This window comes from Schistocerca cancellata, chromosome 1 (genome assembly GCF_023864275.1).
Source record: "Schistocerca cancellata isolate TAMUIC-IGC-003103 chromosome 1, iqSchCanc2.1, whole genome shotgun sequence".
In the NCBI taxonomy this organism is placed as follows: domain Eukaryota; kingdom Metazoa; phylum Arthropoda; class Insecta; order Orthoptera; family Acrididae; genus Schistocerca; species Schistocerca cancellata.
In genome coordinates, this window is record NC_064626.1 from 71,840,885 (window position 1) to 71,866,973 (window position 26,089).

Below are 26,089 nucleotides of genomic sequence, written 5' to 3' on the forward strand. Positions count from 1 at the left end.
GGTAAGAGTTAAGGGTAGGGTTCGCTTGTGGCGCAGACCCCATGAAGATATGGACCCTGGGCTCGTGACCATATCGGTTGGGTCCAAGACGACTGGAAAACCGTGGCCTGGTCAGATGAGACCCGATTTCAGTTGGTAAGAGTTAGCGGTAGGGTTCGCTTGTGGCGCAGACCCCATGAAGATATGGACCCTGGGCTCGTGACCATGTCGGTTGGATCCAAGACGACTGGAAAACCGTGGCCTCGTCAGGTGAGTCCCGATTTCAGTTGGTAAGAGTTAGCGGTAGGGTTCGCTTGTGGCGCAGACCCCATGAAGATATGGACCCTGGGCTCGTGACCATATCGGTTGGATCCAAGACGACTGGAAAACCGTGGCCTGGTCAGATGAGTCCCGATTTCAGTTGGTAAGAGTTAGCGGTAGGGTTCGCTTGTGGCGCAGACCCCATGAAGATATGGACCCTGGGCTCGTGACCATGTCGGTTGGATCCAAGACGACTGGAAAACCGTGGCCTCGTCAGGTGAGTCCCGATTTCAGTTGGTAAGAGTTAGCGGTAGGGTTCGCTTGTGGCGCAGACCCCATGAAGATATGGACCCTGGGCTCGTGACCATGTCGGTTGGATCCAAGACGACTGGAAAACCGTGGCCTCGTCAGGTGAGTCCCGATTTCAGTTGGTAAGAGTTAGCGGTAGGGTTCGTTTGTGGCGCAGACCCCATGAAGATATGGACCCTGGGCTCGTGACCATATCGGTTGGATCCAAGACGACTGGAAAACTGTGGCCTCGTCAGATGAGTCCCGATTTCGGTTGGTAAGAGTTAGTGGTAGGGTTCGCTTGTGGCGCAGACCCCATGAAGATATCGACCCTGGGCTCGTGACCATATCGGTTGGATCCAAGACGACTGGAAAACCATGGCCTGGTCAGATGAGACCCGATTTCAGTTGGTAAGAGTTAGCGGTAGGGTTCGCGAGTGGCGCAGACCCCATGAAGATATGGACCCAAGTTCTCAAGAAGGCACTGTGCAAACTGTTGGTGGCTCTGTAATGGTGTTGACTGTGTTTACATGGAAATGGACTCGGTCCTCTGCTCCAACTGAACCGATCATTGGGCGGAAATGATTATGTCTGGCTAGTTAGAGATCGCTTGCAGCCATTCACGGACCTCACGTTTGCAAACAACGGTGGAATTTTTATGGATGACAACGCGCCATGTTAGCGGGCCACAGTCGTTCGTGATCGGTTTGGAGAACATTCTGAACATTTTGAACGAATGATTTGTGCGCCGAGGTCGCCCGCCACGAATGCTATCGAACATTTATGGGATATAATCAAGAAACCAATTCGTGCACAAAATCCTGCTTCGACAACACTTTCGCAATTGTGGACGGCTATAGAGGCAGCATGGCTCGATATTTCTGCGGGGGACATCTAATGGCTTGTTGGCACCATACCACGCCGAGTTGTTGCATTTCGCCGGGCACAAGGGGCCACAGACACGGGTTCCCACGTAGATGCCGTGTTTCTTGACTTCCGCAAGGCGTTTGATACAGTTCCCCACAGTCGTTTAATGAACAAAGTAAGAGCATATGGACTATCAGACCAACTGTCTGATTGGATTGAAGAGTTCCTAGATAACAGAACGCACCATGTCATTCTCAATGTAGAGAAGTCTTCCGAAGTAAGAGTGATTTCAGGTGTGCCGCAGCGGAGTGTCGTAGGACCGTTGCTATTCACAATATATATAAATGACCTTGTGGATGACATCGGAAGTTCACTGAGGCTTTTTGCGGATGATGCTGTAGTGTATCGAGCGGTTGTAATAATGAAAAATTGTACTGATACGCAGGAGGATCTGCAGCGAATTGACGCATGCTGCAGGGAATGGCAATTGAATCACAATGTAGACAAGTGTAATATGCTGCGAATACATAGAAAGAAATATCCATTATCATTTAGCTACAATATAGCAGGTCAGCAACTGGAAGCAGTTAATTCCATAAATTATCTGGGAGTACGCATTAGGAGTGATTTAAAATGGAATGATCATATAAAGTTGATCGTCGGTAAAGCAGATGCCAGACTGAGATTCATTGGAAGAATCCTAAGGAAATGCAATCCGAAAACAAAGGAAGTAGGTTACAGTACGCTTGTTCGCCCACTGCTTGAATACTGCTCACCAGTGTGGGATCCGTACCAGATAGGGTTGATAGAAGATATAGAGAAGATCCAACGGAGAGCAGCGCGCTTCGTTACAGGATCATTTAGTAATCGCGAAAGCGTTACCGAGATGATAGATAAACTCCAGTGGAAGACTCTGCAGGAGACACGCTCAGTAGCAAGGTACGGGCTTTTGTCAAAGTTTCGAGAACATACCTTCACCGAGGAATCAAGCAGTATATTGCTCCTTCCTACGTATATCTCGCGAAGAGGCCATGAGGATAAAATCAGAGAGATTAGAGCCCACACAGAGGCATACCGACAATCCTTCTTTCCACGAACAATACGAGACTGGAATAGAAGGGATAACCGATAGAGGTACTCAAAGTACCCTCCGCCACACACCGTCGGGTGGCTTGCGGAGTATGGATGTAGATGTAGAAAAGGAGGTCCGACACGACATTAGAACGTATCCCGTTAGTCTTGTCATCTCAGTGTATGCTACAACCAATGTAAGTAGGCTGTTCATGTTTTCTTATTGGCAACGTTACGTAGCGCTCTGTGTGAAAATCACTGGCTGTGCTGTGTGCAGTCTGTGGCTAGTTTGCATGTTGTCTGCCATTGTAGTGTTGGGCAGCGGCAGCTGGATGTGAACAGCGCGTAGCGTTGCGCAGTTGGAGGTGACCCGCCAGCAGTGGTGGATGTGGGAAATGAGATGGCGGATTTTTTAGTACAGAATGGATATTATGAACTGCTATATATATTATGACTATTAAGGTAAATACATTGTTTGTTCTCTATTAAAATCTTTCATTTGCTAACTACCCCTATTACTAGTTAGTGCCTTCCGTAGTTTTAATCTTTTATTTAGCTGGCAGTAGTGGCGCTCGCTGTATTGCAGTAGTTCGAGTAATGAAGATTTTTGTGAGGTAAGTGATTTGTGAAAGGTACAGGTTAATGTTAGTCAGGACCATTCGTTTGTAGGGATTTCTGAAAGTCAGATTGCGTTGCGCTAAAAAATATTGTGTGTCAGTTTAAGCACAGTCATGTATAAATTGTTCTAAGGGGACGTTTCACCAAGTACCTCACGCGTGAACTTGTCGTCGATCAGAAGGATTGTGGTGCTGAGATGCTGTGTCATACCGGACTAGCCAGGCACCAGCCGAGACGCCGCAGAGCGCCACCTGCTGCTGTCGCGTGCCAACGTCTCAATTAGGAGCACCGGGGCGCCCGCTCTGTGTGCCTTTAGACCTCGCGGTTTACGCTGCAGCAGCGGCGACTACACAGAGAGCCGGTGCGTCATTAGCGGGGCGGCCTGTGAGAGCAGAGCTACTCTCCCCGCAGCCCGCCCCTCCTGCGCAACCGCAGAGCACTCCGGCAGCGCCGCTCCTGCCCGGGATTACCTGGCACAGATAACACGCCGCCGCTACTGCGTCTGCCCTTGCGCCACTTCCTGCTTATCTGCCTAGCCACCACACACGTACAGCTGCCTGCCGCCACACGACAACGAGAAGTACACTGCCGTAGCGCAATGAGTTGCTTTTGCGCACACAAACAGTCCAAAAGCGTCTGGCGCCAAGCAACAAGTGAACCGTACACGCAGCAGTACACCAAAAGAGGACGGACAAGCGTAGTGTAGGCAGTCCGTTTAGCTGCTGCTGCTGCTGCGTACACATATCACCGCGCTCAAATCAGAAACGAGGCCAAAATATTTTCTGTAAATAAGAGGCAGTTTACAGTTCGAGGCCCTATAAGTATGCAAAATATAAACATAGATGCCCAATTACCTAGTATCAGGCCGTAACCATTGTTAATGGGTCTTGTCACATTTTTTGTGAAACGTTTCACGATACTCAATAACTGCAGAATGAAAACTAGTTGTCTGCTAGATGCAACTATTCTACATGAAACGTTTTTTTTATATTTATGCCATCCCCACATATATATACTATAAATTCAGTATTAAAATATGCACCGAAGAGCAGTGAAGAGCTTACCAGTGATTCATTAATCGTTTAATTCAAATATTACATTCTAAAAATTACTTTTTCTAAGGTTATACATAATTATCATGTAGTTTATTTCATGAATATCAAAATTCAACTAGATGAACTAGTGGCTATGTCAAAAATATTCAACAGGAGCTTGAAAACGATGGTCTGCATATTGCGTTGTGCAGGGCTGAAGGTTATGCCGCGCCGGTGTCAGGTGTAGTGTAAGAGTACAAAGGAAAATTCCAGAAGTCAATCCAAAAGCTCTTTTCGATCCCCATGTTAATCATTCCTTAAATCTTTGTGGAGTCCATGCATTCTCATATGTTTCCGGCAGCGTCATCTGTTTTGGAGATGCAGAGATGTCATATTCATTCTCGTCGTCTTCTTCATGTAGATGGGAATTACTTGTACAGAAAACAGCAAAAACTTTGAAACGACTGCCAGATACTCGCTGGAGAGCACATTACAATTCAGTTAAAGTCACAAAAGGAAACGTGGAAACGATTGTCAGAATTTTGGAAGATATGCAAGATCCATCCAAGACAAACCCTGACACTAGATCCTCAGCAAGCTTGCTCCTTCCAGGTGTGCGCGATTTTACGCTCTTGACCTACGTCACCTTTTGGCGCACGGTGCTGGAGGCAATAAATTTAGTCCAACAATGTCTACAGTCTCCAAAAATGAATTTGGATAAATAACTCGCCAAATTAAAAAGGAACGAACTACACTAACTACAGACAATGCTGTTACTTTTGGCCTACAAATTCAACGATTCAATGATATGGACAAGATAGAATGAGGGTAAATAAAACAATGCCATGAGAACTAGCTCGTGACGGTGGATTACCGATTCAAGAAATAATTCATTGATCAATGTTTGAATTGTTACGATACACGACCATGAAGACAATCATCACAATTATCGAAGTTGTTGAAATGCAATTTACGCTTGAAGCTTCCGAACACAATCCGGACGTAGCAACGGAGACTCACGTAGGAAATTACGATAAGGAGCAGGTGTTGCAAGAAATAAGAAGTTTCATAACAGGTCTACGTGCAACCGATACGCGTGTGGACGTCGTTGCTAGAGGAACAGTCTAAGAAATACTGCATTTTTTTATTAAACTGTACTTCAGTGAATCATTATCCTGTACGTCATGTATAATCAAATACTTTTTCGACAATTTGTCTCCCAGTCAAATCATTCAAGAGAAAGTTTTCTAAACTGAAACTAATAAAAATTATGTTCGCTCTACGATGAATCAAGAGCTACAAGCCAATTTGTCCATTTTATCTACAAAGAAAAGTTTCAAATGAAATAGATTTCAACGACGTTATTGAGAACTTCAGTAAAATAAAGGCACGAAAACATTAACTATAGTGACGTCAATAATAACTAATGTCTCGTACTAAGATAAAAAAACTAACTTTACATTGTAAAACTTTATTTCCAGACATATAAAATAAAACGTAATTTTCTTATTTTATTCTTTATTAATTCTTTACATTCTGCCGCATGATTACTGAGCTAAATGCTGATTCGTATTCTAAGTTTCTCACCTGTATCTTTAAGTATGTATATCATACTAGTGCTTATAGTCCAAAAATTATAAATACATGATTTTTTTTCTCAGCCGTTACAGCTACATTATTCATTTCTTAAAAAAGTACACTAAAAATACATGGCTCCGACGGGCTTACTCCACTACTGATCACAGGGCGTCTAAAACCTTTATGGTCGAAAGTCTACAGGTGGTACAGGATCCTAAAGCTACATAAAAATGTTCTAATGTGTGTGAAATATTATGGGACTTAACTGCTAAGGTCATCAGTCCCTAAGCTTACACACTACTTAACCAAAATTATCCTAAGGACAAACAAACACACCCATGCCCGAGGGAGGACTCGAACCTCCGCCGGGACCAGCCGCACAGCCAATGACTGCTGCGCTTCAGACCGCTCGGCTAATCCCGTGCGGCCTTAAAGGTACATACTTCGAGATTAGAAACTAATGGCCGGAAACAATATTTAGCACTTCGTTTACATAAAAAACTTATATTACATACCAGCAAGATAAATTATGCCAAGTGAGAACGGTCAGTCTCAATGCATACATTACAGTGGCGAAAAAAAAAAGAAAAAATCCACTTGCTTGCTTCCACCAAATATTCCTGTTGTCTTATACAATGAGAGCGGCTGCTAGACCGTATAAAGTAGTTACCCTTCAGTCTTTACTGGGTATCACACACGAATGACTTCAGGTAACCATAGTGAAAAAATATCCGCTGTGAAAACATCACAGATGACTGTGTATTATTTTTAATAGTAGCGCCGCAAACTTCAATGCGATAAGGCAGGCGTTTATTATGAAATACAGTGTGTTCCAAAATAACCTTTACAACTTTGATCGAGTGTATTTCAGAAATGGGGATAGGTAGAAAGGTGCGGTCTGAGGCATAATGTTGAAATTCACCTTTTTTACGTTAGTTATTGACGAAAACGCCCCCCCCCCCAAAAAAAAAAACAAATAACAAAGTTTTGGAATGGTTCAAAGAGACCAGATCTGACATCCAAGTCCAGAGAACCTTTCGGACACGTTACACAAGCAAACCACTATCATGTTGACCATCAGACAGTGGTAGACGAGGTTGAAGGAACCCACAAGTGTCATAAAGAGAAGAAGTCCCAGGTGTCTGAGCACGAGTGATGCAGATGTGGAGCAGGTGCAACAGGCATTTATCCGGAGACTAACCCAACCAATCCGTCAAGCGTCTTGATAGTCGCAGCTATTACCAACCATGGAGCACACAATGGAATACAAGAGACTGAACCTTCATGCCTAGAAAACCAGATCTTCTGCAAGCCCTTCAACCCGATGACAGGCCAAAGCGCAAAGTATCAGCAATAGAGACTAAGTTGCATCAACTATAAACTAGTCTATCCGAAAACGATGATATTCACGGACGAAGCCTGCTTTCATGTGTGCGGGAAAGTATACCGACACAATGAGAGTATCTGGAGCTTCGAGAACCCCTCACTTTAGCACGGAAATTGTGCGTGACAGTCCAAAGGTAAACTGGGTCACGATCGTTAGAAAGGCTTTGGATGGGACATTTCCACGTCGCTGGATTGGCAGAGAAGGTCCCATTTGCTGGCTCCTAAGGTCCCCAGATATAACCAAATTAGATTTTTTTTTCTTTCGGGCTTTGTTGAAGATGCTGTTTACCAGACACCGCTGCGGAGCCTGCAGGAGTTGCTAGCCCATTTCAGAGCAGCAGTCGCCACGTTAATGAGGACGTGCTAGGCCGGAGATGGGAGGAATCGAAATGTCGCATGCGTTGAACTCTGTTAAATGGCTACGAAAATTTTAGGTTTGTGTGAAAATTATGCCTCAAACCGCACATTTCTGCCAGCCGTCGTGGCCAAGCGGTTAAAGGCGCTACAGTCTGGAACCGCGCGGCCGCTACGGTCGCAGGTTCGAATCCTGCCTCGGGCATGGATGTGTGTGATGTCCTTAGGTTAGTTAGGTTTAGGTAGTTCTAAGTTCTAGGGGACTGATGACCTTAGAAGTTAAGTCCCATAGTGCTCAGAGCCATTTGAACCATTTGAACTGCACATTTCTACACATCCCCATTTCCGAAAATGTGTGATTAAAGTTTTACATATCGTTTTAGAACGCCGTGTAGAGTAGCCTACGTATTTAATATGAGCTGCTCATGCAAGACCTCGTACCCCCTGAAATATTCATTCCGACCATTGGTCTCTTACCACAAAGCACTCAGACTCTCACGTCTTTACAATTTTTATACTAAAGGTTTTTGGCGCCTTGTATAATCAATGGGGGGAAAAGTGCCACGTTGTGGGATGAAAGCACCTCTTTTTCTACAAAAGTGGTCTTTATTGTGTACCTTCTTTCAGTTGCATAGACGAGATGACGAGCTGTTAATTTATTTATTTGAACCAGTTGATAAAACATGAGTTAAAGAAAAAAGAAAACTACAAAAGAGGACAGGTGCGCCCTTATCGACATATTCGCTAATAACAGACAAGGCTTAATGTCAAACCACAATAAAACTGTTTTTCTAATGACGTGTTGTTTGTTGTTGTGGTCTTCAGTCCTGAGACTGGTTTGATGCAGCCATCCATGCTACTCTATCCTGTGCAAGCTTCTTCATCTCCCAGTACCTACTGCAACCTACATCCTTCTGAATCTGCTTAGTGTATTCATCTCTTGGTCTCCCTCTACGAGTTTTACCCTCCACGCTCCCCTCCAGTACTAAATTGGTGATCCCTTGATGCCTCAGAACATGTCCTACCAACCGATCCCTTCTTCTGGTCAAGTTGTGCCACAAACTTCTCTTCTCCCCAATCCTATTCAATACTTCCTCATTAGTTATGTGATCTACCCATCTAATCTTCAGCATTCTTCTGTAGCACCACATTTCGAAAGCTTATATTCTCTTCTTGTCCAAACTATTTACCGTCCATGTTTCACTTCCATACAATGCTACACTCCATACAAATACTTTCATAAACGACTTCCTGACACCTAAATCTATACTCGATGATAACAACTTTCTCTTCTTCAGAAACGCTTTCCTTGCCATTGCCAGTCTACATTTTATATCCTCTCTACTTCGACCATCATCAGTTATTTTGCTCCCCAAATAGCAAAACTCCTTTACTGCTTTAAGTGTCTCATTTCCTAATCTAATACCCTCAACATCACCCGACTTAATTCGACTACATTCCATTATCCTCATTTTGCTTTTGTTGATGTTCATCTTATATCCTCCCTTCAAGACACCATCCATTCCATTCAACTGCTCTTCCAAGTCCTTTGCTGTCTCTGACAGAATTACAATGTCATCGGCGAACCTCAAAGTTTTTATTTCTTCTCCATGGATTTTAATACCTACTCCGAATTTTTCTTTTGTTTCCTTTACTGCTTGCTCAATATACAGATTGAATAACATCGGGGAGAGGCTACAACCCTGTCTTACTCCCTTCCCAACGACTGCTTCCCTTTCATGTCCCTCGACTCTTATAACTGCCATCTGGTTTCCGTACAAATTGTAAATAGCCTTTCGCTGCCTGTATTTTACCCCTGCAACCTTTAGAATTTGAAAGAGAGTATTCCAGTCACCATTGTCAAAAGCTTTCTCTAAGTCTACAAATGCTAGAAACGTAGGTTTGCCTTTCCTTAATCTTTCTTCTAAGATAAGTCGTAAGGTCAGTATTGCCTCACGTGTTCCAGTATTTCTACGGAATCCAAACTGATCTTCCCCGAGGTCGGCTTCTACTAGTTTTTCCATTCGTCTGTAAAGAATTCGTGTTAGTATTTTGCAGCTGTGGCTTATTAAACTGATTGTTCGGTAATTTTCACATCTCTCAACACCTGCTTTCTTTGGGATTGGAATTATTATATTCTTCTTGAGGTCTGAGGGTATTTCGCCTGTCTCATACATCTTGCTCACCAGATGGTAGAGTTTTGTCAGGACTGGCTCACCCAAGGCCGTCAGTAGTTCCAATGGAATGTTGTCTACTCCAGGGGCCTTGTTTCGACTCAGGTCTTTCAGTGCTCTGTCAAACTCTTCACGCTGTATCGTATCTCCCATTTCATCTTCATCTACATCTTCTTCCATTTCCATAATATTGTCCTCAAGTACATCGCCCTTCTAATGATATAAAATTATAAACAATGAGTAAAAACATTTGGCCAACCGGATGTGTGAACATCGAGTGGAATGAACTCATGCTCAGTTCCTGCTGCTATAGGGTTTATCAGAGTGCCGAAATAACTTACAGAGAAAGACAAAAATGATTGTCAGTAATTGTTCTGACACTTCCTATCTTCCACAATCTGCAGTTGCTCTGTCTCGGAGTCAGTGCGATGTGGGCGAGGTCGGACTCAAGACAACAGCCTCCTGACCACCATGTAGTACCACCAAAGTGACAGCACCCGGAAGCGGCGTCTGTATTGCGGTATGTCGTTACTACATTCAGTGCAGCAAGGCGAAAATCTGTGGCCTCTGGTCAGTCGTATAAGGAAGCATATTTTTCTGAAAATTGCGGAGTGTACTAAGTATTGCCAGTAATCGAATGACTACTTAGAATATCGATTCATTCCCTCGCCTACAAATGCACAACTAGCACTGTGACTCATTTGTGAAAATAAATTTTGAAATGAAACAATGTAGCCTTCCACATCATCGCCGAAAACTGAATCCTGACAGACTGGGTACGACTATTTCATTTTACGAACTTTAATTCAACACTGTAGGGGAGTTAGTCGAAGAATCTGTCGCCGTTGGCTATGGTCTCCTTGCTTTCTATAAAACTCTTTACTACTAGCAAAATGTGGGATTCCATGAGCAACTGAGGAACTTCTTGTGTTACTTTCAGTTCAAGAAATGATTCACACTACAGTGGGGCCTGATGCATCTGCCAGGATACATATCATTAAAGCGAAAACGCTACGAGTAAAATCAACTATAAGCCCTATGAGCTGTTAAGTATCGAATTCTACAAAAGTATGTCCAGTATTATGAAATATATGATTTAGTATATAAAAAAAGCAAAATGCAATACTTCTTGGGCATCAGCACAATTAAATTGACAACGGAAATGGTAAGGGGCAAGCAATATTTTGGACCTTTTAACGTTTTAATTGAAGAGGTGAGGACGGGAAGTATTTTGAATTATGGTGGCGTGAAAAGACGTCACATGATTATCTTTCGCATGAGGCTAAGGCACGAGTGTTACCCCGAGCGCCTAAATCGGTTGACGATTATCACGTCTGAACACTGCTGTAAGGACACAACGGCAGTAGCGGATCTCAACCACATTATATTGGCATGTTCCAAGTACACGACTGCACAATTAAGACTCGTATAAGAAATTGGTTGCGGGAGGTTAGCCCCTCCAACCACTGTTCCTGTTTTGCTCCAGCGTTTTAATAGATATAACTTGAACTTGCTCACGGACATTTGAAATCCACCGGCATCCAAATTTAATTTATGGGTTGCTGAGGTATTCATTTTCACATGGCACCAATCCCATTCGTAACTGGTCCATAATTTTGTGTTTTTAATTGCGTACATACCTCCATTTGTACATAAAAATTTTCATTATTGCCCTCTTGCGCATTCTATGTCACTGTTCTACAGTCACTATTGTACATACCGTAGGTTGTATTGAGTCTGTCATTTTCCATTTTTCTTTTAAGTGCGTCTGTCTGTATGCTACACTTCTTACATTGATATACGACGTTATTTACAAATTTGTTCTTCAGCGACTGTTACACTTATTGTGTGATGTACGGTATTTGACCTTTCATGTTTTGTCTTTTACCATAAGACCACATGCATGTTGCTATATAGTGCTTTATGTAATTCTGCTCCTATGTCCCTGTCATCAACGCCGCCGGCTGTCTGGTGTTTGTCTAGTTGCGCATCTGTTTAAGAGTGTGTTTGTATGCTAACTTCGTAATTTTGAACTATTTCTTTTTTGCGATTATGTTTGGTCCTTGTAACCCAAAGCCAAAACGAAGAAAATAAAAATAAAAAGAAATTTAAAAAGAAACACGTACAGGTAGCTATGGCTGATAGCCCTCCAGCGTCACAGCAGTACGTCGCGTGTGGTCTATGCCACAAGTGACAGGGGCTACATCAGCGAACACCGCCAATGCCCGTATTCAGAGCGCATGCGCGACAGCGGCAGAGCTACCATGTGGCACAGGCAAAGCACACACCCCCAAAAACATACATATTAGGTACATTGTACTTCCACCTACTGCCAGTTACTCCACATCAGCGACCTCAGTAGTCATTAGACATTCTGAGAGAGCGGAATGGGCCGCTCCGTGGAACTCACGGACTTCGAACGGGGGCAGGTAATTGGGTGTCACTTGTCTCATACGTCTGTACGCGAGACTTCCAGACTCATCCCTAGGACCATTGTTTCCGATGTGATAGTGAAGTGGAAACGCGAAGGGACACGTGCAACACAAAAGCGTACAGGCCGACCTCGTGTTTTGACTGACAGAGCCCACCGACAGTTAAACAGAGTCGTAATGTGTAATAGCCAGACATCTATCCAGACCATCACACAGGAATTCCAATCTGCATCAGGAGCCACTGCAAGTAAAATAACAGTTAGGCGGGAGGTGAGAAAACTTGGATTTCATGGTCGAACGGCTGCTCAGAAGCCACACACCACGCCGGTAAATGCCAAAAGACGCCTCGCCTGGTGTAAGGAGCGTAAACATAGGACTATTGAACAGTGAAAAACTTTACGTGGAGTGACGAATCACGGTACACAATGCGACGATCCCATGGCAGGGTGCGCGTATGGCGAATGTCCGGTGAACGTTACCTACCAGCGTGTGTAGTGCCAACAGTAAAATTCGGAGGCGGTGGTGTTATGGTGTGGTCGTGTATTTCATGGAGGGGGCTTGCACCCCATGTTGTTTTGCGTGGCACTACCACAGCACTGGCCTACATTGATGTTTTAAGGACCTTCTTGCTTCAGACTGTTGAAGAGCAATTCACGGATGACGATTGCGTCTTTCAACATGATCGACCACGTGTTCATAGTGCAGAGCCTATGGCGGAATGGTTACAAGACAATAACATCCCTGTAATGGATTGGCCTGTACAGAGTCCTGTCCTGAATCGTATAGGACACCTTTGGGACGTATTGGAACGCCGACTTCGTGCCAGGCTCCTCCTGCCGACATCGATACCTCGGTGCAGCACTCCGTTAAGAATGGACTGCCACTACCCAAGAAACCTTTCAGCACCTGATTGAACGTATGCCTGCGAGACTGGAAACTGTCATCAAGGATAAGGTCGGGCCAACACCATACTGATTCCAGTATTACCGATGGAGGGCGCCACGAACTTGTTAGTCATTTTCAGCGAGATGTCCGGATACTTTTGATCGCATAGTGTAGGTCTCACCGTATCCAAGTGACTCAGCAGTACAGGGAGATTATAATTTAACCGCCGCTACCTGAGAGCGCCCCCCCCCCCTCCCCCACGAAAAATGAGTGATCGTACGACAATGGAAATGAAAATGAGCGTTTGGCGTCATTGGCCGGGAGGTCCCTGGCAGGGCAGGTCCAGCCGCCTTGGTGCCGGTCTTATTACATTCCACATTGGGCGACCTGCGCGCCGGATGGAGATGAAATAATGATGAAGACAGCACAACACCCATTTCCTGAGCGGACAAAATCCCCGACCCACCCGTGAATCGAAGCCGGACCCGTAGGACAGCAATCCGTCACGCTGACAACTCAGCTATCGGGGCGAACATCGTAGGACAATGAAACTTTGTGGAAACATTTGTACGGTCTTACGGAAGGGATGTAAGCAATGTACCAATGGGAAAAAAAATACATTTTAATTTCCACGTGAGAGGGTATCATTTGTTAATTGTGTACCATATTTACATTCCGTTGTTCAGTGTGACGACCAGCTGCATCCACGACAGCCTAGGACCGCACTACAGACTGCTCTAATGCCGCCCGAAAGAACTCATGTGCGATGTTCCCTACCACTCTCGCTATGCCTCTCGCTATGCTCATCTTCATCCTCCAACATGTGTTCGTCTCGCGCTGATAAACCCAGTCCTTCAGGTAACCTCCCAGCCAGAAATCATACAGGTTCAAATCTGGTGATCTTGGCGGTCACGCAGTTTGGAACGATCGGTAATTACAACTTCCTGATCTTGTTGTTCAACCGCGGTGCGGAAAGACGTGTCGATACTCGTGAAGAACAGCAACTCTACTCCTGTTGTTCTGATAAAACAGCTTTACCAGTAAAGCCCTGCTCATCTTGTCAAGGCCAATGTTGACTGCAACAGGAATGCACACTGACGCTCGTGTTTCAATCCTACGTCGCCGAACCAAAAACGGTGCCTACCGTCTTGTCAGGACAGTAACACTACTATCAACGCAAATCCTGCACCGCACAGGCTGAATATCATTCCTACAAAAAAATGGTTCAAATGGCTCTGAGCACTATGGGACTTAGGTCATCAGTCCCCTAGAACTTAGAACTACTTAAACCTAAGGACATCACATACATGCATGCCGAGGCAGGATTCGAAGCTGCGACCGTAGCAGCAGCGCAGTGCCGGACTTGAACACCTAGAACCGCTCGGCGACAGGGGCCGCCAGCTATTCCGAGATTTGGCCTCTACAGCGTGGATCTCCTGAAATTTGGTATTTGGCCCGACACACTGTTGTGTACTTACACACACAGACCCTCGTCAATGACTATACAGATTGCAGTAACTGTAATTCCACCAAACATACATACACTACTGGCCATTAAAATTGCTACAACAAGAAGGAATGCAGATGCTAAACGGGTATTCATTGGACAAATATACTAGAACTAACATGTGATTACATTTTCACAGAATGTGGGTGCATAGATTCTGAGAAATCAGTACCCGGAACAACCACCTCTGGCCGTAATAACGGCCTTGATACGCCTGGGCATTGAGTCAATTAGCTTGGATGGCGCGTACAGGTACAGCTGCCCATGCAGCTTCAACACGATACCACAGTTCATCAACAGTAGTGACTGGCGTACTGTGACGAACCAGTTGCTCGTTCACCATTGACCAGACGTTTTCAATTGGTGAGAGATCTGGAGAATGTGCTGGCCAGGGCAACAGTCGAACATTTTCTGTATCCAGAAAGGCCCGTACAGGACCTGCAACATGCAGTCGTGCATTGTCCTGGTGAAATGTAGGGTTTCTCAGCGATCGAATGAAGGGTAGGGCCACGGGTCGTAACACATCTGAAATGTAACGTCCACAGTTCAAAGTGCCGTCAATGCGAACAAGAGGTGACCGAGACGTCTAACCAATGGCACCCCATACCATCACGCCGGGTGATGCGGCAGTATGGCGATGACGATTACACGCTTCCAATTTGCGTTCACCGCGATGTCGCCAAACACGGATGCGACCATCATGATGCTGTAAACAGAACCTGGATTCATCCGAAGAAATGACGTTTCGCCATTCGTGCACCTAGGTTCGTCGTTCAGTACACCATCGCAGGCGCTCCTGTCTGCGTTGCAGCGTCAAGGGTAACAGCAGCCATGGTCTCCGAGCTTATAGTCCATGCTGCTGCAAACGTCGTCGAACTGTTCGTGCACATGATTGTGGTCTTGCAGACGTCCCCATCTATTGACTCAGGGATCGAGACGTGGCTGCACGATCAGTTACAGCCATGCCGATAAGATGCCTGTCATCTCGACTGCTAGTGATACGAGGCCGTTGGGACCCAGAACGGCGTCCCGTATTACCCTCCTGAACCCACTGATTCCATATTCTGCTAACAGTCATTGGGTCTCGACCAACGCGGGCAGCAATGTCGCGATACGATAAACCGCAATCGCGATAGGCTAAAATCCGACCTTTATCAAAGTCGGGAACGTGATGGTACGCATTTCTCCTCCTTACACGAGGCATCACAACAACGTTTCACCAGGCAACGCCGGTCAGCTGCTGTTTGAGTGTGAGAAATCGGTTGGAAACTTTCCTCAAGTCAGCACGTTGTAGGTGTCACCACCGGCGCCAACCTTGTGTGGATGCTCTGAAAAGCATAGTACAGCATCTTCTTCCTGTCGGTTAAATTGCGCGTCTGTAGCAAGTCATCTTCGTGGTGTAGCAATTTTAATGGCCAGTAGTGTATTATTTCTCTCATATCACAGATAGAGACTTTATCGTTAACTATTAGTTGTGTTGTGTAATTATAGTCTGAAGATGAGAGTTGTAGTTTTATGTTGATTATAATAAACTGTAGTAAACCGACTTTTCACTGCCTGCCTCTTAATTTTTCTGCGCCGAAACCGGCGTGGGCCACTTGAGATGCAGGGTCTGAATACGCTATTTACGGCAATGCAGTTCCAAGTAAGCAATTGCTGCAGCTATTGGTGAATGGTCTGTGTATTCAGTAGGGCTTTGTGTTCAGCGTTGCTCGTTGTTTTCTTTGTTTTGGAAGGATTGCAGAAGCTACTCCTGATCAGCACGAGGTACGAGTACAACTCTGCTGACACCAGAAAGGATCGGTGATCGCTATGACCATTTGTAAGTTCTGCTTTCCCACAAGCACACATGTTTATCATGGGTTTATAATGGGTATAGGCTGTCATATAGGGGAGAGGGCTCGTTTCGTCGGATCTCTTCTCTCCCCGCGGTGGTCATTTGTTTACACTCGTGGTCACCGCCATACTAAAGAGTCTGTGGATACAAGATAATATTGACGGTTGAAACTACGAATACTTGCAGTGGCGATGACGGATAGCATTGAAATTTGGCGGGGGGGGGGGGGGGGGGCGGCGGCACAATTCCAAGACAGCTAGAGGAGCGGTGAGTTCAAAGACGCTCACAACTACTGATCTAAATGCTTATCTACACATTCCTTTTAACATACAAGAGGATTCCGCGATGTTACACAGACTGCCTAAACTCGCTACCCACCATCGTCCTACTGCATGCTGCACGCCCCACAGCATAATCGCTGTGTTGTAAACCCTTGCTGTTGTGGAGTTAAACCCTGTACAGCAGTCACTCCGGCAACACCTATTGGTATTACTGATTTATCCTGTGGTTGGCAACTCGTTTGCTGTCGATCTAAATAAGATATCAAACATTTGCGCTAATAGGTGTTACATTTATTAGCATTGCACAGTAGATGTACCAAGAATATCCGCAGATATTTTGGTGACGCCAGACAACCACTGGCTTGATTTGGCACTCTCTCCTCTGGTTGACTAGCTGGAACGGCAGTTTTAGATTGCTACTTCTTGAGAGGCGGACCTCCCAATGTCTCTCTCAAGATATTTTCGCAGGTTTGATCAGTCCTCCTCTGCTGGATTTTGGTAGCGGTGAAGCTAAAGGGTTCCTCCTCCTTGCCAACTCTTCGTTCGCGCCAGTGACGCGTGCAGTTTCCATCGCTACCACTACAACAGCCCTGACACAGTTTTAATCTAACAGGAAGTTTCAAAACTACAGTGGATTAGGTTCGAAAATAATGTATTCCAAAAGAGAAACAAATGTTATTCTCTACATAAGAGGAACTGTACATTCTGCACAGCAATAAGATGTGTCTTTTTCGATGGCCACTTCTCGTGAACAGCCCACCACTTGCTGGTCCTTTCTTCGTTGTGCAAAGCAAATATTCTGGAAACAGCCCGGCTGTAATACGAGTCGCTATTGGTGTTCGAAGTGGGCGTTCAATTGACCTTTGATGCGAAGAGGATACGGGCAACTGTCCCCCAAGACTATTCATGAATATCTGTCTTCTTCAGGTTACCTTCCATTCAGAAGGCTGTTGCACGCAGCGACTGTTATATTGACTTGTAAATAATATATTTCAGCTATCAGAGGTTCCTTTTTTTCCAGATCTAGATTTCAGCTAGAAACTAGCCATTCTCAATGCACTATCATTTTTGATCACTGCATGCACGACCAACAGGCATTATATGCAATGAACACAAATGATAGTCCATTGAGAATGGCTAGTTTCTAGCTGAAATCTAGATCTGCCCACAAAAGAAAATAAATAAATTTCAAAAGGACGACTGATGGCTGAAATCTATTATTTACAAATCTATCTTCTTTTTTCACCGCATTTTTTGTACAGACCGTACGCATTGAAGCACGTAACGTCAATAAATGGCAAAAAAACTTCTCATAACTTTTTTTTCAGTCTGCTCTTGGTCATTTGATACCTTTACAACTGAGAGTCACTCCCACACACAGTCTTTTAAATCATGACAACAATGGCTTTTGACCGGTGCCGGTTTTTGAATCGATTTCTCGAAATGTATCGTCATTAAACGCGATGACCATCACGACGTACCTCTTGTCCTACTGTTTCATCATTATGTCCTTGTTTCTGTGACCCATTACATATTCACACTTCTTCAGTTTAATTTTTCATCAATTGAGGGAACTCCTTTGTGATTTGTCCAAGTGTACGGACAACATCAGTGTTCTTACGCACTAGTTTGTAAATCAAATCTGCATTAATTTACCAGTTGTCAAGGTAAAGACCATAACCCTTTCCGAGCTAATCATCAGCAAGTTCGAAAACAATTCGATAAAGTATTTTCTTTTCAGTTTAATGATGGCCGTAATTTATGTTGTTCTATTTTTACATCTGTATTCATACACCGCAAGCCACCGAACGGCGCGTGGCGCACGGTACCCTGTACGTATACTAGTCGTTTTATTTTCTGTTCCACTTTCAGAAAAAAGTGAGGATAAAACGACTGCCTATGTCTCCCTATAAGTCCTTATTTCTCGAATCTTATTTTCCTACTGCTTAGCCGAAATGTATGTTGGCGGGAGTAGGATCGTTCTGCAGTTAGCTTCAAATACCGGTTCTCTAAATTTTCTCAACAGTGTTTCTCAAAAGGGAGGTCACCTTCTCTCGAAGGGTTGCCAGTTGAGTTCCCGAAGCATCTCCGCAACATTTGCGTGTTGTTCGAACGTACCGGTAGCAAACGTACAGGGTGTTTCAAAAATGACCGGTATATTTGAAACGGCAATAAAAACTAAACGAGCAGCGATAGAATTACACCGTTTCTTGCAATATGCTTGGGACAACAGTACATTTTCAGGCGGACAAACTTTCGAAATTACAGTAGTTACAATTTTCAACAACAGATAGCGCTGCAAGTGATGTGAAAGATATAGAAGACAACGCAGTCTGTGGGTGCGCCATTCTGTACGTCGTCTTTCTGCTGTAAGCGTGTGTTGTTCACAACGTGCAAGTGTGCTGTAGACAACATGGTTTATTCCTTAGAACAGAGGAATTTTCTGGTGTTGGAATTCCACCGCCTAGAACACAGTGTTGTTGCAACAAGACGAAGTTTTCAACGGAGGTTTAATGTAACCAAAGGACCGAAAAGCAATACAATAAAGGATCTGTTTGAAAAATTTTCAACGCACTGGGAACGTGACGGATGAACGTGCTGGAAAGGTAGGGCGACCGCGTACGGCAACCACAGAGGGCAACGCGCAGCTAGTGCAGCAGGTGATCCGACAGCGGCCTCGGGTTCCCGTTCGCCGTGTTGCAGCTGCGGTCCAAATGACGCCAACGTCCACGTATCGTCTCATGCGCCAGAGTTTACACCTCTATCCATACAAAATTCAAACGCGGCAACCCTCAGCGCCGCTACCATTGCTGCACGAGAGACATTCGCTAACGATATAGTGCACAGGATTGATGACGGCGATATGCATGTGGGCAGCATTTGGTTTACTGACGAAGCTTATTTTTACCTGGACGGCTTCGTCAATAAACAGAACTGGCGCATATGGGGAACCGAAAAGCCCCATGTTGCAGTCCCATCGTCCCTGCATCCTCAAAAAGTACTGGTCTGGGCCGCCATTTCTTCCAAAGGAATCATTGGCCCATTTTTCAGATCCGAAACGATTACTGCATCACGCTATCTGGACATTCTTCGTGAATTTCTGGCGGTACAAACTGCCTTAGACGACACTGCGAACACCTCGTGGTTTATGCAAGATGGTGCCCGGCCACATCGCACGGCCGACGTCTTTAATTTCCTGAATGAATATTTCCGTGATCGTGTGATTGCTTTGGGCTATCCGAAACATACAGGAGGCGGCGTGGATTGGCCTCCCTATTCGCCAGACATGAACCCCTGTGACTTCTTTCTGTGGGGACACTTGAAAGACCAGGTGTACCGCCAGAATCCAGAAACAATTGAACAGCTGAAGCAGTACATCTCATCTGCATGTGAAGCCATTCCGCCAGACACGTTGTCAAAGGTTTAGGGTAATTTCATTTCAGAGACTACACCATATTATTGCTACGCATGGTGGATATGTGGAAAATATCGTACTATAGAGTTTCCCAGACCGCAGCGCCATCTGTTGTTGAAAATTGTAACTACTGTAATTTCGAAAGTTTGTCTGCCTGAAAATGTACTGTTGTCCCAAGCATATTGCAACAAACGGTGTATTTCTATCACTGCTCGTTTAGTTTTTATTGCCGTTTCAAATATACCGGTCATTTTTGAAACACCCTGTATTTAATCAATGTGACTGTGTCAAGCAGTACGCTGCTAATACTTTATTCGAACATTTCAGGTTTGTGTTTCAGATTCATCCGCATTAACTTATATACGGGTTGTTCAAGAAGTCTCTCCGCCGTGCCGTACGATTGTTCGCGTGTCTGGGTTTTTCAACGAAACAATAAATGCACGATACTGCAGTGATATTCTGTACCCATTCATAGGAGAACTTGTGTTAAGTGAAATACTGAACGGTTATTTTCAACAGCTCGCGTTTCAATGTCACTGCTTGGTGATGTTTTTGGTAATCGCATAATTTCACAGGGACTTTGGCCTCCACGATCGCCTGACGTAACACCACCTGACTTTTTTCTTCTGGGGTGCACCGAGAGCAACTGTCTATAAAATCCATCCAAAATCCATCGACGAACTGAAAACTGCAATATCCACTTTCACTGCTACTGTTATAAAGAAATGTTACAGCTTGAGTTTGGAAACATGATTAGACGAACAGAATTGTGTATTCAACAACAGGGGGGACACTTTCAACATTTAATGTGAAAATTTGTAGGTAAAAATGAATATGCAATAAATTAATAACTTGTATTTGACAGAGTTTCATTTCGATATACACTCCTGGAAATGGAAAAAAGAACACATTGACACCGGTGTGTCAGACCCACCATACTTGCTCCGGACACTGCGAGAGGGCTGTACAAGCAATGATCACACGCACGGCACAGCGGACACACCAGGAACCGCGGTGTTGGCCGTCGAATGGCGCTAGCTGCGCAGCATTTGTGCACCGCCGCCGTCAGTGTCAGCCAGTTTGCCGTGGCATACGGAGCTCCATCGCAGTCTTTAACACTGGTAGCATGCCGCGACAGCGTGGACGTGAACCGTATGTGCAGTTGACGGACTTTGAGCGAGGGCGTATAGTGGGCATGCGGGAGGCCGGGTGGACGTACCGCCGAATTGCTCAACACGTGGGGCGTGAGGTCTCCACAGTACATCGATGTTGTCGCCAGTGGTCGGCGGAAGGTGCACGTGCCCGTCGACCTGGGACCGGACCGCAGCGACGCACGGATGCACGCCAAGACCGTAGGATCCTACGCAGTGCCGTAGGGGACCGCACCGCCACTTCCCAGCAAATTAGGGACACTGTTGCTCCTGGGGTATCGGCGAGGACCATTCGCAACCGTCTCCATGAAGCTGGGCTACGGTCCCGCACACCGTTAGGCCGTCTTCCGCTCACGCCCCAACATCGTGCAGCCCGCCTCCAGTGGTGTCGCGACAGGCGTGAATGGAGGGACGAATGGAGACGTGTCGTCTTCAGCGATGAGAGTCGCTTCTGCCTTGGTGCCAATGATGGTCGTATGCGTGTTTGGCGCCGTGCAGGTGAGCGCCACAATCAGGACTGCATACGACCGAGGCACACAGGGCCAACACCCGGCATCATGGTGTGGGGAGCGATCTCCTACACTGGCCGTACACCACTGGTGATCGTCGAGGGGACACTGAATAGTGCACGGTACATCCAAACCGTCATCGAACCCATCATTCTACCATTCCTAGACCGGCAAGGGAACTTGCTGTTCCAACAGGACAATGCACGTCCGCATGTACCCCGTGCCACCCAACGTGCTCTAGAAGGTGTAAGTCAACTACCCTGGCCAGCAATATCTCCGGATCTGTCCCCCATTGAGCATGTTTGGGACTGGATGAAGCGTCGTCTCACGCGGTCTGCACGTCCAGCACGAACGCTGGTCCAACTGAGGCGCCAGGTGGAAATGGCATGGCAAGCCGTTCCACAGGACTACATCCAGCATCTCTACGATCGTCTCCATGGGAGAATAGCAGCCTGCATTGCTGCGAAAAGTGGATATACACTGTACTAGTGCCGACATTGTGCATGCTCTGTTGCCTGTGTCTATGTGCCTGTGGTTCTGTCAGTGTGATCATGTGATGTATCTGACCCCAGGAATGTGTCAATAAAGTTTCCCCTTCCTGGGACAATGAATTCACGGTGTTCTTATTTCAATTTCCAGGAGTGTATTCACTGCGGAATGCGGCACGCGCGGAGAGACTTTTTGAACACCCCTTATTTCTACATTTAGAGCTACCTGCCATTCGTTACACCAAGAAATATTGTCTGAGTAATGTTGCATTCTCCTACAGTCACACGTGTTCGAGACCTTCCCCTAAACCGCAGCATCACCACCACCAAACAACCGCAGATTGCTGCCCATCCGGCCCGCCAGAACACTGTGAGTGTTTTTGTATTTACGAGATTTAATCTCGCCTTTGGTAAGTGTAAATTTATGCAGTGTGTAGCTCAGTTGTCATTTCTTCTCAACAGCCAGCTACACCCACAACTTACCAGTAAATACGAGGGTCGCTCCAAAAGAAATGCACACTATTTTTGTTAAAATACAATTTTCATTCTGCATGTGTGAAAGTTTTACAGTGTGTAGATACATCCTTCCCGCTTGTTTTCAAACATAGTTCAACCTGTTCCCATGAGTGGCGCCGTCGCAGCATGTCTTCAAGATGGCTCCTACACTTGACGTTCGTCAGAATCAACGTGCTGTCATTGAATTCCTGTGCTGTGAAAACGAGACAGTGGGAAACATCCTCAAGAGGTTGAAAAAGGTGTATGGAAATGCTGCTGTCGATCGCAGTACAGTTAGTCGGTGGGCAAGCAGGTTACTTGATGAAAGCGGGCACGGCAATATTGAGGATTGTCCTCGCAGCGGCAGGCCTCGTACTGCACACACTCCAGACAATGTGCGGAAAGTTAACGAATTGGTGACTGCTGACAGGCGCATCACAGTGAACGAATTGTCACGCTACGTTGGGATAGGGGAAGGAAGTGTTTACTGAATACTGAAAGTATTGGCGTTAAAAAAGGTTTGTGCCAAGTGGGTTCCCAGTATGTTGACAGTGGCTCACAAAGAAACGAGAACAACGGTATGCAGCGAACTTTTGGAACAGTACGAGAATGGAGGAGATGAATTTCTTGGAAGAATTGTGACAGGTGATGAAACATGGCTCCATCATTTTTCACCAGAGACGAAGAGGCAATCAATGGAGTGGCATCAAGCAAATTCACCCAAGAAAAAAAATTCAAAACCACACCTTCTGCTGAAAAAGTTATGGTTACGGCGTTTTTCGATTCCGAAGGACTCTTGGTTGTGGACATCATGCCAAGTGGAACCACCACAAATTCTGATGCGTATGTGACGACACTGAAGAAACGTCAAGCTCGACTGAGTCGTGTTCGACCATATCGGCAAATGCAGGATGTTTTGCCGTTGCACGACAATGCACGGCCACATGTCAGTCAAAAAACCATGGAAGCGATCACAAAACTCGGATGGACAACACTGAAACACCCGCCTTACAGTCCTGACCTGGCTCCATGTGACTATCATCTCTTTGGGAAACTGAAAGACTCTCTTCGTATAACAAGGTTTGAAGATGATGACTCGCTTGTGCACGCTGCCAAACAGTGGCTCCAACGGGTTGGTCCAGAATTTTACCGTGGGGGTACACAGGCGCTGGTTCCAAGATGGCGTAAGGCAGTTGAGAGGGATGGACATTGTCCAGAAATGAAAATATTCTTCCTAAAGGATGTATCTACATACTGTACAACTTTCAAATATGCAGAATAAAAGATGGATTTTTTAAAAAAAATAGTGTGCATATCTTTTCGAGTGACCCTCGTAAAAGAAAAATTTTGTAACTGATCAAGAATGCATTATCTTGACCAACGAGAGGTACCAAACGTGGAGGAAGTATTAATTAAAAGCATCACAACAGCTACCTGTCAAACTCGTCACTGCCATGAAGCCACAGAATGCTGCAGGCGGATATACCAGTGAACCCGCTCTCTACGAGCAGGCCACGGGCCGCTACACCTGTCACGCCCACTTACATGGTTGAGGATCCCTGTAAATGGGCAGTTAGAGAAGAAAGGCTGACGGTGGGAGCAGGTACAGACCTGACCTCGGGGTGCGCGTCCAGCATGGCCCTCATGAGGGTGGTGCCCGAGCGCGGGACGCCGCCGATGAAGATGAGCGGCATCTCCCGGTCGTACGGGTATACGCGCCGGTCCGAGCCCACCACGTACTTCTGCAACAGAAAAATGGCCGCTGCACAAACACCAGAACCAGCTGCGACAGCTTGGAAGATACTCACATACATAGGAATCCAGAAAAATGTAGGCAGTCTTTGACAGTCAGTATTATTGGAAGGGAATGACATACAGTTACAATGCTTACACGTGGGAAAGGTTATTTTGTGTGTTCAAAGTGACCCCTATCGGCTGCCAAAATACGTTAATGCCGCTGCCTCGATGGTTTCTCGTAGTTCGTTCAATGTAGCTGCCTTCTGTTGATAAACTTCATTTTTCAAGGTCCTCCTTAGGTAGAAGTCAAGAGGTGTAAGGTCTCGAGACTATGGTGGGTACTCAACAATCGTCCATGTAGATTTTCATCCAAATAGACTATCACATCTCTGTGGTACTGAGGAGGAGTGTCATCCTGTTGTAGATAAAATCTTTTATTTACAGACACCTCTCGGATGACAGATAATATCGGTATTTGCAGCATACGAGAGCAATGCCAAAAGTTTTTAGCAGCCCATAAACCGTAAGGCGGAGGACAATGGGGTTGTTTCCATTCGTAAGAGCGATGTTTTTCGACCTTGGGACGTGCGCGCGCAGCCCCTGGCTAGCGGTGATTCCCCCTCAGCGTGGTAAGAAAGCACAGGCAGTGTTGAGTCAAAGACGGTGCAGGATGGAGCTGTCGGCGTCGCGACTTTCGCGCCATGGCTTTTTACGATTATAAAAAGGGTTTAAGTGCTGAAGAATGCCATTCTTCTTTGCTGCGTGTTTTTGGTGAAGCTTCCCCTTCTAGGGCCACATTGGATATTCGTTTCGTGAGTTTTCGAGGTGTTGGCAGTCAATTGAAGATGAACCTCGTCCCAGTCGGCCAGCAACAGCTGTGACTCCTGAAAACATTGACGCTGTGAGGAAAATGATCAAAGAAGATCCACATCTTACGTTTTGCGACATTGAAGGGACCCTAAATATTGGATCGACAGCAGCACAGACAATCGTTCATAGTCACTTAGGCCTTACTAAGAGATGTGCCCGTTGGGTGCCACATTCCCTGACAGAAAGCCAAAAGGAGGCGAGAGTGGACTGGTGTCGTTTCATGCTCGAAAAATTCAATGAATGGAAGTCCCAAGACACCTACAATATCGTCACATGTGATGAAACGTGGGTCTACCATTATGACCCTGAAACGAAGAGACAGTCTTCTGCGTGGTGCTTTCCAGGGGAGGAACCACCCACAAAATTTCGACGAAGTGGGAGCTCTGGAAAAAAGATGGTGGCAACTTTTTTCACAAAGATCAGGCATCTCAACTCTGTGACCTCGGACACACATCGTACAGTCAATGCTGAATGGTACGTGAACGATTGTCTTCCAAAAGTCATCGCAACATGGAAGTCACAGCATCCAAAGTCCAAGAGTGGGCACCTTCTGCTGCACCACGACAATGCATCTGCGCACAGTGCGAGTGTTACCCTGTCCCCCCTATTCACCTGACCTGGCCCCCTATGACTACTTTCTGTTCCCTAAGAAAAAATTTGGGGGCAGCGGTTTTCCTCAGATGAAGAGGCCATTGCAGCGTACCAAAGTGCACTAACTGACATCCCAAAGTGGTTTCAGAGAATGGAAAAATGTATACATGCTTATTTTGAAAAGTTGTAAACGTTCTTTTGCAAATAAATTTTTTTTACACATTCTGCTAAAAACTTTCAGCATAGCCCTCGTATGAAGACACACCTCACCAGTTACAGCA

At 45.6% G+C, this 26,089-nt stretch overlaps 1 protein-coding gene across 2 annotated transcripts in view; it reads right to left on the reverse strand.

Annotated features, from left to right (window-relative positions):
* Positions 1 to 26,089, reverse strand: part of LOC126165243 (protein-tyrosine sulfotransferase-like) — a 1,037,382-nt gene that overhangs the window by 143,204 nt on the left and 868,089 nt on the right. For both annotated transcript variants that reach the window (XM_049920304.1, XM_049920303.1), the window contains exon 6: positions 24,222 to 24,352. In XM_049920304.1, coding sequence (XP_049776261.1) covers positions 24,222 to 24,352 — 131 coding nt within the window. The remainder of the gene's footprint in view (positions 1 to 24,221; positions 24,353 to 26,089) is intronic.